Here is a 14,858-nt window from a genome sequence, read left to right on the forward strand (position 1 = left end):
CAGGGTTCGAACACAGGACTTTATGTTATGTGGAAGTGCTACGGCTAAGCTATGATCGCCCCTAATAGAGCCATTCAATTGGCCGCAACTTCTTAGATAGTACAAAAAGATAATGATTGTGTGTGTATTATACTCAGGTTATGATCAGTTTACTGTTGTCTTCATTTCAAAATAATCTCAGCACAAAAGGTCTCACCTTAACAAATGATCAACAGAGGGTAAAGCACATTAAAGTACAAGTTTTTAAAAGAAATACGCATCCAAGGAAGTCACTCACATGCTGCTGAAGACATCCTTGTAAGGTGAGCCGCTGCTGCAGGCGAGGCCGAAACCCTGGAAAAGGAATGTGTGGCGAGCGATGTGGTACTTGTGTCGTCCTCGAAGTGCCGCCTTCAGTTCCGAGTTCACCACAGTGTTGATGAAGACCATCTTCTTCTCCAGGATCTATCGAATGATGTGTCAACAACTGTAACATCGCTTGTTGATTTTTATTTACATTTTTCTTGATGTCTCTTTTCCTCGGACTGACACAGTCTTGATTGCATCTAGTGAAATGTTTTCTCAGTATTTAGAATTTAATGATATTCAAATAATTTCTAAATCACTTTGTCCATCTGTTTAATTAAAATGATGAAAATGTTGCCATTCGCTTTCCTTTCATTAATCAATGCAAGTGTCGAAATTATCAATAAGCGTTGGAGTAACCTGAAAATCTTATGATTAGTTATTCAGTGTCAATATAAATGTAAATTTCTATTTAATGATATGCTTACGAATAAGAATCTTGTAACAAAATTCCCTTAAAAGAATTTATGTAAAATGGGACACATTATTATTCAGTTTTTTAATATTTTTATCCTAAATCGTTAATCTGCTCCAGTTATCATCTGTTGATCTTTTGAAGACAACCCAAGTCATCACGTGACAATGGAACTTTCCCCGTTTTGTGTTACAATGTATCAAACGTATCGCACAATTAATTACTCGTAGTAGTTCAAGGTTTTCTCACCTAGCTAGGATGGTGCAGAATGAATATCTGCTCTCTTTAGTGCCCCTACAACCGTGACCTGTACGCGAGGTGACGCCCTAGATAATGAAAAGATTTTTGGATGACTTAAGTTATGTGAAGGTACACTTGTGACATGAATCAGTGTGTGAGGAAAGCGTAGCAGCTAACGTAGCTGACCGTGACTCATTCACAGGCCGCCTAGTTTCGGGTCCGATATCGAGTCATAGTAGTGGCAGCCTGTCCACAGTCAACCCAGCTGTTCATCCTCCTGTAGGGGCTTGGAAGAGAAAATAAGTACCTGGCTTAGGCTAGGAAATTACTCTGCTTAGGGTTCCATATGTCTTTGTGTTACAAGATTAAGATATGCGCAGACCAATCTTTCTTGTTAAATGGGATAAATGAATGAAATGGTCCACCAGCATAGACCTCATGTACTACTGAACGCGTTGGCTAAGCCATAACACACTATTACATAATAACATAGCTACATATATGCCATGTCTTTACTTCTATGTAGGTATATACACACACACACACACACACACACACACACACACACACACACACACAAACCATGAGTGTGTTTGGTGGGAACACATGAACACTGACCCACCATGTCTATGGCAGTATCTTGAGAAGGTATGAAGCTCTGGTCTGGATCCTTATGATCAAAAAGTTGCCACACTTCCTTGTAGATTCCACTCTCTGCATACTGAAAAAAATCTTTTTTGATATAACATTTACCTTACGTAGGTGTTCATACCTCATAACTACTGTTAGTTTTGCAGGGAATAGATTTATGGACACCAGCTGTGAAAAATATACTCAGAATATTTCTCCTGTGAGGCATGGCTGCAAATGTATAAAGTTATGATACTCACTGAACTCATGATCTGAAAAAAGAATCATGTAAATAACATGGAAATATTCCTAATTCCTAATGAGTGTAGTTATTGTTATTTACGTCAAAATATGCAATTTTGGGGTACTTCTCGTACCCACCATTAATGGGTTTATCATTTTTAGACGACTGCGGCACTGTGGCACCATTAGTGCATAGCAGCAATGTGTGGAAGTCTTCTAAATGGGGTCCCGAGTACACTTGTGTTTGTGGTTAACGTCAGAGGACAGCCATTGGAACGCGTGTGCACTGACTGGTAACTGAAGTGTATGAGGAAGATATCCCTGACCAAATCAATTTTTATTGCTCATTTAAAAGAACAAATAGGATTCCATATCATAAACATATGCATTAATGAGTCATCTATGGAACTCGTATCAGACAAATGATTTTTGCTGTCACATATCGCTTAATCTGGAAAGTATGCGTTTGACGATATGAAGTTGAAATAGAAACATTGCCATGTATTCCATCAAATATATATCTTCTCAGTCATTTTTAGCTGTTGTATATTCCCTATTTCCCATTTTCACGAGTAAAGTTTGACCATGAAATGATCAGTCTGTAAGTCAAGTTCCTTTATGTAGCAAAATGTAATTTCATTTACAGATTACACACGAGTCTCCTCTGAAGCTTATGTTACTTCTTTGCAAAGTATATGTTCAAATCATCTTACATTTCATAATGGAAAGCTATGACTCAGCTGCATAACATACAACAATGCATGACATCTTTCATTCAGACTTTCAAAAATCAATTATAATGTACAACAGAGCATTCCAGTCTTCACATAGTCTTTCGATAATTATCTATTATGTACAGCAATGCGTTACAGTCTTCATAAAGTATTTCAAAAAATATTCTTAGTGCTCTCTGTAATTTTCAGATAGGTATGCTTATGAAAGCCACTTTGGTAAAAGAGAAAATTAAAAGCAAATTCAAAAGATTAATTTGGGACAATAATGGTCAAACTCCAATATCTGTTCAAGACAGTCTGCTTACAAACCTTAGAGCCACAAATGAATTACATAATTATAACAAAATCTTTCTCGAGATCACATAAATAATTCAAGAATTATATCAAATTTCATCTTCAAAGATGAAACATTTACCCAGTACACCAGACCAAGTAATACTACCTTCCTGGGCTTGGATTTTAATGCTTTTCTTCTGATGCTCTGTTTTCACTTATCTTCTATTGTGTCAGAGGTATCATAATGATGCCTGGGACCACCTCACACCCTCTGTATAAAACTATTTCTTTTCTGGCCCTGTCGTGAAAACAAGAGACAACTCGACAGTTCTAATGATATTAATTGGAAAGCGGACGTCAGCAGTGGAGACTTCTGTGAAATTTACGATGAGGGAGGAGGAACTTCTAGTCTGAAATACAGAGAGAAGGCCGACGGAGAGGAACTTCGCTATGTGCTGCTGAGAAGAATTGCAATTGTTGCCTCCTTTTGCCTTTCAGAAGACTATATTTTTCTCAGTAGTGTGAGGCCAGACAACCTTGCTTGGACCTAGGGTCTGTGTGGACTGTATGTCTATGTAACCCTATGTAACTCTTCTCATAACCAAGCTAAAAGCTGAAATCAACATTTCCTTCTGCACACCTTACGCTTATATATTTCTCTTCACCTACTTGTCATACTTCCTCCCTCATCCAGTCAAGATCTGGCAGTGACTGGAGTCTATGTCATGAAAATGGGTAAATTCACGTATTAAGATGCGTTTATAATATACTTCATTTTCACTCTTCGTATGGTAATACAGAGAACTGATTATGGATATCTATGGCAACTAGTGCCATACCTCAGTTAGAAAATCATTTGTCATCATGCTTCAGTTTAATTATACTATGAATCAGTATGTGAAGACCAGGATTTGAAAAGAACCGGAATGAAATCAGAGTCAAAGAGGTAATGTAATCGCAAAAATTGGAGACAACTCTACACATTTTATGCTATTATTGACTGGGAAGTAGGGTTCTGTAGCCATGAACTAAGGCATCATTATAGAGAGCTTTGTGAAAGTTTCAGTACAGGAGTAGGAACATGAGTAACTACAGTCTCACATACAGAGGCAAGTTTGAGATAAAGGGATGAGTGGTTCATTATAATGATATAAAAAAAGCGGAAGAAATTCTTGATTTACTCTGACGAAGATACAGTTGTGAATCCAGCCGCCAGGACTTACAAGATATAAATGAACAATAAAGTACTACAGCAGCATAAGAAACGAGAATCAGAGAAACTTTGAAAGATGATATCGTGGACACGGCAGGGCGTGATCCAGAACTTTTCCATCATTCAGCAGCCATAAATTGTTGTCTGAAAAGCAGTTAATCAGGCTATGGGACTCAGAGGGAAAATATATAATGATTGATGTTAAGATATGCAAGAAAATGAGTAACATGTTCAAAGGTGTTTTCACTCTGGAAGACATTCAAACATCAACACTAGTGAGATGGTATTGAGAAGAGGTACTGAAAAGCAATGAAATATCTAGAGAAGGTATGAATATAATACCAAAGAATTTTGCCTTATATAAGGATCATGGCCTTGATGAAGTTACTGCATATGCGTTTAAGATGTGTACAGATGAAAGTGATACACCACATTAAGGTGTCGTTGGAAAAAATTAAAGTATCATAGGAGTAGAAGAGGAAAAACTCATATCTGTGTATAGGAAAGGAGACCGAGAGGAGATGCTGAACTATAGACCGGTCTGTCTGACTAGTTTGGTCTGTAAGGTGCTGAAAAAGATAATCCGAAAGCAAATAAATGACTTCCTTCAGGGGAGAAACCACAAGAGTGAGAGACAACACCACATGAGACATCAACAAGGGAGTGAGCTCTCTTTTAGACGAAAGAGAAGATTAGGTGGATTGTTTTAGCTAGACTGCCAGAGGGCATTTGACATTACTACATAGGAAGACTCGTAAAAAAATTCGATCTCCAGGTAGGAATTAATGGGAGGCTCGTTCGATGGACGGAAGATCATATTAGTGTAAGGGAACAAAGGAAACACGTTATCGATGTGGTTTGAGGTCACCAGTAGCGTGCCGCAAGGATCTGCCCAGGGACTGTAGTGAAGTAGAATGTGCTGAGAATTGTATCAACTTACAGAAGGACCTAGACACTTGGTCTGATGTGGCTCATGAAATTCGTCCAAAATATATGGTAAGTAAGGAAGCATAGATACAGTAAACGAAGGCCGAAATATAAGTATCACATAGTAGGGAACAAGCTACAGGAATTGTGGGTGTGAGAGGAACTTGATTGGAAGCTAAGAATTGCTGTTAACCTGTAGCCAGAGTTCTATCATAGGGTCATAGTAAGGGAAACAAACAGTATAATGGCCAATATCATAAGATCCAAGTACAGGAAAGTGAAATATCACCAAGCTGGTCATGTCATTCACTAGGCCAAATCTATTATATGCTTTCAAAGTTCTGTCAAAGAACATAAAGTGGGAAAAATGAACGAATGGAGACGACTCAGAAAAGGGCAACAAAGATGGCACTAGAATAAAGAGAAGTGAGTGAAGATGAAAAGTTAGAAGCACTTTGATTTGCCCACAGTGGAAGAGAGAAACCTGAGGGTAGTGACCTGACCACAGCCTTTATGTTTTCCTAGCAACTTGATGAAGACGGTACACAGGACTTTAACAGACCCATGTGGACTAGCGAAAGACCATGAAGTGAAATTAAGCGAAACAAATGTTTGGAATATCATGAAAGTATTTCTATAGCACATTAATGGTGGTTGATGAGAATATATGAGTTATAAGACAGTGATCGTGGACAACAAACAAATGTTTAAAAAGCTGTGTGGTGGTAGAAAAAGTTCAAGAAATAGAACCCCATATGTTTAGAACTCCTCTCCTATACAGCACAATTCCCCTCCCAAGTACAGTACAACTTCCCCCACGCACAGTAACCCCTCCCCCCCTCATGTACCGTATAAACAGGTATCTACAAATAGGATTATTACCAGATTAAATCTTGTACCTGTTGCACTATCTGTATAACTTCCTTTATCATCTGTATGCACCCCAACTTTATCATCTACATAACCTCCAACTTATTATTTGTATGCATTTCATCTTCATTATCAGAATGTATCCCAACTTTATCATCTGTATATCTTACAACTTCATTGTCTGTATATCTTCCACCATTCTTGTCTGTATCCCTTCAAACTTTATGATCTGATAAGTTCCATCTTTATCATCTGTATGTTTTCCAACCTTATTACTGTATGCCATCTAACTTTATTACCTGGATGCCTTCTAAGTTTTACCTTACTAATCTCTGTGTTCCTAGTGTCTCTCACTATCACGAACAGCCTTGAGGGAACCCAATGCTCTGTTGCTGTATCATTTCCTTTGTATTCCCTATGCAAGTCATCTGTCAGTACGAGCGGGACTCAGGACAAAACCCTCGTAAGTCACCTTGAAGGCCTCCACAAAGTTGGAGTCCCTGAGGGTAGTGATGATGTAGCCGTCCCGCTTGGCCTGAGCGAGGTGGTGGAGCGAGTCGATGGGTTCCTGGAAAGATGTGAAGGCGAAGGACGCCGTCAGCGTCCCCGAGTACAGTGCTGGAAGTAGAAAGACGGCGATTTGATTGGTGGAAGCAGAACTGGTCTGGTGGAATACCTACAATGCGGGAAACAAGATTTAGCCAAATTGGCAGCGGACAGAGAGAGAGAGAGAGAGAGAGAGAGAGAGAGAGAGAGAGAGAGAGAGAGAGAGAGAGAGAGAGAGAGAGAGAGAGATTAAGCGTACCGAAGTATGTATACGGGACGGTGAAAAATACGTTTCCGGGATAAACACACAAATGCAAATCCTGACGCTTATTTCTATTTCATCACACGAAAGTCGGTAAAGCAAAAAGAGAACGAGAGAAAGACAGGAGAAAACAAAATAATAGGAGAGAAGAGTATTTGATATCAAGATTGGCAAATGTTTAGTTGGATGGAACACTGGTAAACGGACCCACTACACAAAACCGGTCAAACTAAAACATGATGTTCCTAATCTGTGAACGCGCATAAAGTATAAATAAATAAATAGATAAATTTTTATTTATGTATTGATTTATTTTGCTTTGTTGCTGTCTCCCACGTTAGCGAGGTAGCGCAAGGAAACAGACGAAAGAATGGCCCAACCCACCCACATACACATGTATATACATAAACGTACATAGTTGCAAATATACATACCTATATATCTCAATGTACACATATATATACACACAGAGACATATACATATATACACATGTACATAATTCATACTTACTGCCTTTATTTATTCCCATCACCACCTCGCCACACATGGAATAACAACCCCCTCCCCCACTCATGTGTGCGAGGTAGAGCTAGGAAAAGACAACAAAGGCCCAATTCGTTCACACTCAGTCTCTAGCTGTCATGTAATAATGCACCGAAACCACAGCTCTCTTTCCACATCCAGGCCCCACAGAACTTTCCATGGTTTACTCCAGACCCTTCACACGCCCTGGTTAAATCCATTGACAGCACGTTGACCCCAGTATACCAGAGCGTTCAACTTCACTCTATTCCTTGCAAGCCTTTCACCCTCCTGCATGTTCAGGCCCCAATCACTCAAAATCTTTTTCACTCCATCTTTCCACCCCCAATTTGGTCTCCCACTTCTCCTCGTTCCCTCCACCTCTGACACATATATCCTCTTCGTCAATCTTTCCTCACTCATTCTCTCCATGTGACCAAACGATTTCAAAACACCCTCTTCTTCCTTCTCAACCACACTCTTTTCATTTCCACACAACTCTCTTACCCTTACATTACTTACTCGATCAAGCCACCTCACATCACATATTGTCCTCAGACATCTCATTTCCAGCACATCCACCCTCCTGCGCACAACTCTGTTCATAGCCCACGCCTCGCAGCCATACAACATTGTTGGAACCACTATTCCTTCAAACATACCCATTATTGCTTTCCGAGATAATGTTCTCGACTTCCAAACATTCTTCAAGACTCCCAGAATTTTCGCCCCCTCCCCCACCCTATGATTCACTTCCGCTTCCATGGTTCCATCCGCTGCCAGATCCACTCCCAGATATCTAAAACACTTTACTTAATCCAGTTTTTCTCCGTTCAAACTTACCTCACAATTGACTTGACCCTCAACCATATTGTACCTAATAACCTTGCTCTTATTCATATTTACTCTTAAATTTCTTCTTAACACACCTTACCAAACTCAGTCACCAGCGTCTGCAGTTTCTCACATGAATCAGGCACCAGCGCTGTATCATCAGCGAACAACAACTGACTCACTTCCCAAGTTCTCTCATCCACAACAGACTGCATACTTGCCCCTCTTTCATGTGTACGTGTAGGAAGAGAGGAAAGTGATTGGTTCTCAGTGAATGTAGGTTTGCGGCAGGGGTGTGTTATGTCTCCAAGGTTGTATAATTTGTTTATGGTTGGGGTTTTAGGGAGGTGAATGCAAGAGTTTTGGAAAGAGGGGCAAGTATGCAGTATGTTGTTGATGAGAGACATTGGGAAGTGAGTCAGTTGTTGTTCACTGATGATACAGCACTGGTGGCTGATTCGGGTGAGAAACTGCAGAAGCTGGTGACTGAGTTTGGTAAAGTGTGTGAAAGAAGAAAGCTGAGAGTAGATGTGAATAAGAGCAAGGTTATTAGGTACAGTAGTGTTCAGGGAGAAGTCAATTGGGAGGTAAGTTTTAATGGAGATAAACTGGAGGAAGTGAAGTGTTTTAGATATCTGGGAGTGGATTTGGCAGCGGATGGAACCATTGAAACGGAAGTGAATCATAGGGTGGGGGAGGAGGCGAAAGTTCTGAGAGCGTTGAAAAATCTATGGAAGTCGAGAACATTATCTTGGAAAGCAAAAATGGGTATGTTTGAAGGAGTAGTGGTTCCAACAATGTTATATGGTTGCAAGGCGTGGGCATTAGATAAAGTTGTGCAGAGGTGGGTGGATGTGTTGGAAATGAGATGTTTGAGGACAATATGTGCTGTGAGGTGCTTTAATCGAGTAAGTAATAATAGGTTAAGAGATATGTGTGATAATAAAAAGAGTGTGGTTGAGAGAGTAGAAGAGGGTGTTTTGAAATAGTTTGGTCACACGGAGAGAACGAGTGAGGAAAGAATGACAAAGAGGATATGTTTCAGAGGTGGAGGAAACGAGAAGTGGGAGACCAAATTGGAGGTGGAAAGATGGAGTGAAAAAGATTTTGAGTGGTCGGGGCCTGAACAGATATAAGGGTGAAATTTGTCCATGGAATAGATTGAATTGGAACGATTTGGTATACCGGGGTCGACGAGCTGTCAGTGGATTAAACCAGGGCATGTGAAGCGTCTGGGATGAACCAAGGAAAATTTTGTGGGGCCTGGATGTGGAAAGGGAGCTGTTGTTTCGGGTGCATTATACATGACAGCTAGAGACCGAGTGTGAACGAATGTTGCCTTTGTTGTATTTTCCTAGCGCTACCTCGCGCACATGCGGGGTGAGGGGGACTGTCATTTCATGTGTGGAGAGATGGCGAAGGGAATGAATAAGGGTAGACAATATGAATTATGTACATGTATATATATGTATATGTCTGAGTGTGTATACATATATGTATATGTTGATATGTATAGGTATGTATATGCGAGTGTGTGGAAGTGTAGTTAGCTTTGGTGTTTCGTCACTTTTCATTAGACCTCCAGTTGATGACCTTTCAGAATATTTATTTGATGTCATGGATGATATTCATTTACCAGTTTCAAGTCATGTTTTCATTGAACTGATAAAATTGTGTATAAAAGAATATTGGAGAATATTATGCTCATAAATGGAGAATATTATGCTCATAAATTTGGTATGGCAATGGGTAACCCTCTTTCACCTGAACTAAGTACTCTTTATATGGAATTTTTTGAAACAAAATTACTAAAGGATACCTCACTTTCTAATGTAATTTGGTTTCGGTATGTAGATGATGTTCTTTGTGTTTCGTCAACAAATGATAATTTACAAATATTTCTCCCCTTACTTAACAATTTAATACCGTTCATCAAATTTACTGTAGAAAATGAAAATAATGGTATGTTACCATTTTTAGATATTATGATCCATAGGCAAGGAAACAAGTTTAAATCTAGCATATACAGAAAACCCACCATTGTATGCTCATATATCCATTAGTACTCAACATGACAGAGTTAAATCATTATCATTTTAATCTATGTTCCTTAGGGAATTACGTATTTGTAGTCCAGATCTTATTGATGATTAGTTTGAGAAGATATATTGTATTGGATATACGTTAAAGTACCTTAGATCTTTCATTAAATCCCTTAAGTTAGCAAAGAAATCATTTTATAGAGTTGAGACCAAACCTCCCATTGACACCAAGAGTCTTATAGTTCTCCCTTTTAATGATAATTTCACTTTACTTCCCATGTTGCTTAAATCCTTTAATGTAAATGTTGCCTTTAGCAGCAATAATACTATAAAGAATATTCTAATCAGGAATTCACCAGAAAATTCTCTTAGATGCATCTATTAAGTGCCTTGTGGAAATTGTGATAAATTTTATGTTGGTCATACTAGTAAGGATCTTTCTATCATACTTAAGCAACATAGATATAGTATAAGAACGGAACAAGACTCAAATGCCTTGTTTAATCACGTTAAAAACTATGATCATTGTATTGACTGGAGTAATGCCATCTCAGTTATTAACTCTAACTCTATTACCAAGAGATATATCATTGAACTTTCTATTACTAAATAAACAAAGAATTAAAATCTTGATATTAGTGATGGTCTATAAAATTCAGATGACTTTAGTGTTAAAAAAATTTGTAAAATAATAAATTTATGAACGCTCGTTGTAGTATTGGACAATTACATGTTTACCAAATAGCATCCTAGCTTCGTCTCTTCGATGTATATCAACTGACTTATATTTCTCTCTTGTGTTTCCACTGATGATGTCTTTATTACATGAAAGTGCACTTGGGAAAGTATCATGTTTCATTTTCCTCGTGGACTCATAGGCAAGTATGCAGTCTGTTGTGGATGAGAGAGCTTGGGAAGTGAGTCAGTTATTGTTCGCTGATGATACAGCACTGGTGGCTGATTCATGTCAGAAACTGCAGAAACTAGTGACTGAGTTTGTTAAAGTGTGTGAAAGAAGAAAGTTGAGAGCAGATGTGAATAAAAGTAAGGTTATAAGGTACAGTAGGGTTGAGGGTCAAGTAAATTGGGAGGTAAGTTTGAATGGAGAAAAACTGGAGGAAGTGAAGTGTTTTAGATATCTGGGAGTGGATTTGGCAGCGGATGGAACCACGGAAACGGAAGTGAATCATAGGGTGGGGGAGGGGGGGAAAAATTCTGGGAGCCATGAAGAATGTGTGGAAGTCGAGAACATTATCTCGGAAAGCAAAAATGGGTATGTTTGAAGGAATAGTGGTTCCAACAATGTTGTATGGTTGTGAGGCGTGGGCTATGGATAGAGTTGTGCGCAGGAGGGTGGATGTGCTGGAAATGAGATGTTTGAGGAAAATATGTGGTGTGAGGTGGTTTGATCGAGTAAACAATGTGTGGTATGAATAAGAGTGTGGTTGAGAGAGCAGAAGAGGGTGTTTTGAAATGGTTTGGCCACATGGAGAGAATGAGTGAGGAAAGATTGACTAAGAGGATATATGTGTCATAGGTGGAGGGAACGATGAAAAAGTGGGAGACCAAATTGGAGGTGGAAAGATGGAGTGAAAAAGATTTTCAGTGATCGAGGCCTAAACATGCAGGAGGGTAAAAGGCGTGCGAGGAATAGAGTGAATTGGAACGATATGGTATAACGTGGTCGACGTGCTGTCATTGGATTGAACCAGGGCATATGAAGCGTCTGGAGTAAACCATGGAAAGTTCTGTGAGCGTGGATGTGGAAAGGGAACTGTGGTTTCAGTGCATTATTACATGAAAGCTAGAGACTGAGCGTGAACGAATGGGGCCTCCTTTGTTGTCTTTTCCTAGCGCTTCCTCGCACACATGAGGGGGAGGGTGTTGTTATTCCATGAGTGGTGGGGTGGCGATGGGAATGACTAAAGGCAGACAGTATGAATTATGTACATGGGTATATGTGTATATGTCTATGTGTGTATATACATGTATATATTGAGATGTATAGGTATGTATATGTGATGTGTGTGGGCCTGTGGGTGAGTTGGGCCATACTTTCGTCTGTTTCCTTGCGCTTTTTCGCTAACGCGGGAGACAGCGACGACCCAAAATAAGAAAAAAAAAAAAAAAAAAAAAAATATATATATATATATATATATATATATATATATATATATATATATATATATATATATATATATATATATATATATATATATATATATATATATATATATATATATAAATATATATATATATATATATATATATATATATATATATATATATATATATATATATATATATATATATATATATTTATTTATTTATTTATTTTATTTTGCTTTGTCGCTGTCTCCCGCGTTAGCGAGGTAGCGCAAGGAAACAGACGAGAGAATGGCCCAACCCACCCACATACACATGTATATACATATATGTCCACACACGCACAATATACATACCTATACATCTCAATGTACACATATATATACATACACAGACATATACATATATACACATGTACATAATTCATACTGTCTGCCTTTATTTATTCCCATCACCACCTCGCCACACATGGAATAACAACCCCCTCCCCCACTCATGTGTGCGAGGTAGAGCTAGGAAAAGACAACAAAGGCCCCATTCGTTCACACTCAGTCTCTAGCTGTCATGTAATAATGCACCGACACCACAGCTCCCTTTCCACATCCAGGCCCCACACACTTTGCATGGTTTACCCCAGACGCTTCACATGCCCTGGTTCAATCCATTGACAGCACGTCGACCCCAGTATACCACATCGTTCCAATTCACTCTATTCCTTGCACTCCTTTCACCCTCCTGCATGTTCAGGCCCCGATCACTCAAAATCTTTTTCACTCCATCTTTCCACCTCCAATTTGATCTTCCACTTCTCTTCGGTTCATCCACCTCTGACACATATATCCTCTTGGTCAATCTTTCCTCATTCATCCTCTCCATGTGACCAAACCATTTCAAAACACCCTCTTCTGCTCTCTCAACCACACTCTATTTATTTCCACACATCTCTCTTACCCTATTATTACTTACTCGATCAAGCCACCTCACACTATAAATTGTCCTCAAACATCTCATTTCCAGCACATCCATCCTCCTGCGAACAACTCTATCCATAGCCCACGCCTCGCAACCATACAACATTTTGGAACCACTATTCCTTCAAACATACCCATTTTTGCTTTCCGAGATAATGTTCTCGACTTCCAAACATTCTTCAAGGCTCCCAGAATTTTCGCCCCCTCCCCCACCCTATGATTCACTTCCGCTTCCATGGTTCCATCCGCTGCCAGATCCACTCCCAAATATCGAAAACACTTTACTTTAGTTGATGTGATGTCATTCTAAAGGTCTTTAAATTTGAAGCGAAATAGCGCATGTTCTACATAGTGGCTTAATTCATTACGTCTAATCTCACCTTGTATGTAGAAGGAGAAGAAGTACCACGTGATGAAAATGAAACGTAGGGACCAGCGGTGGGAGGTGATGAGGTTGCCCTGAACCATCAGGTTCCTGTACATGTTGAAGCTGAAGCTTTGTAGGGAATAGTGGACACTGTCTTCCTCGTCCAGGTACACCACCAGCAGGCGAGTCACCATGTAAAGAAGCGGACCCACCAGCACAGTCGCCAGGCAGATACACAGCCACACCTGCCAGGGTAAAGGGTACATATTCGCCAAGGAAATATACATCCACTCTGCCAGGGTAAAGGGTACACAGTCACCAGGCAGATCATACAGTCACACCTGCGAGGGCACGAGACAAGCAGACGAACCCACTAGGTTAAGGGTTATAGGTGTAATGAGTTGGGGGTGCAACAGCCAGGCCACAGTCACTGTCACCAGGGAGACAGTCAGTCCCACATAACGATGTACGCGTTAATTATACCGTGGGACAGGAAGTATAGCAGGGAGTGAGTGAGTACTGTCACCAGGAACCTTGTTTCACCTGCTGAAGTAACTAGACTAAAACCTTGGTCAGCAGGAAGAGTATTAGGCTTATTAGACCATGGCGTTGTGAATATTGCCACACTCTCTGGCACAAGTGTTGATTATCTGTTCAATATAACATGAGCAGGAAGGTAAGCAGAGGGTTCGCTGGTGGTATCACGAGGAAGATATTCTACAGTCGTACTCACTATAGCTATTATTGATCATCATATGATTGCGAACAGCAGAACCGCGAGCAAAGACAAGAAAAATTCTCAGTTGCTCTTGCTGGAGGACGTGTTGATTATATCCTAAAGAAGAATGCCAATGGGAAATGACTACTGGTTCCTTTCGAAGACGTGAGAGCAATGTAAATCAGAACTAGAGGTCGTAGTGGTGAGTACGTACAGAAGCAATAGGTGATTTAGAGAAATGCCTCTAATTGCCACAGTTATTTCTCTAATGCAAAGGATTTATCTGGTATTTTTCTAAATCCATGCATTGCGTTCGTATCGGCTTCTTTATTTCCAGCTAAGGTATGTGGCTTGTGTCTTTTGAGGAACAGTAAATTGTTTGCCCATGGAGTTGTAACTGATTGTTGCTGGAGAAATCCAAGCCACCTATTTTTCAGCATAATCTTGGTCAAGACCACTGAGACGCTTGATGATTTTTCATACCTGGAATAGATCAACTTTTACCCTTCTTTCTCTAGGGTTGATAAGTTGAGGAAATCCAGACGGAATGATATATACAGCATGATTCAGTGTTTACAGCAGTTATACCACTAGAA

At 39.6% G+C, this 14,858-nt stretch overlaps 1 protein-coding gene across 1 annotated transcript; it reads right to left on the reverse strand.

The window, feature by feature from the left end:
• Nucleotides 1–204: 204 nt before the first annotated feature.
• On the reverse strand, nt 205–13,810 carry LOC139753529 (glutamate receptor ionotropic, delta-1-like). The gene is made up of 4 exons (XM_071670176.1): nt 13,558–13,810; nt 6,366–6,511; nt 1,623–1,721; nt 205–444 (listed from the first exon to the last, which is right to left on the reverse strand). The coding sequence occupies exons 1-4, from the start codon at nt 13,808–13,810 to the stop codon at nt 274–276; spliced, it is 669 nt and encodes a 222-aa protein (XP_071526277.1). The 3' UTR covers nt 205–273.
• Nucleotides 13,811–14,858: the final 1,048 nt, after the last annotated feature.

The sequence above is a fragment of the Panulirus ornatus genome, chromosome 14, assembly GCF_036320965.1.
Source record: "Panulirus ornatus isolate Po-2019 chromosome 14, ASM3632096v1, whole genome shotgun sequence".
In the NCBI taxonomy this organism is placed as follows: domain Eukaryota; kingdom Metazoa; phylum Arthropoda; class Malacostraca; order Decapoda; family Palinuridae; genus Panulirus; species Panulirus ornatus.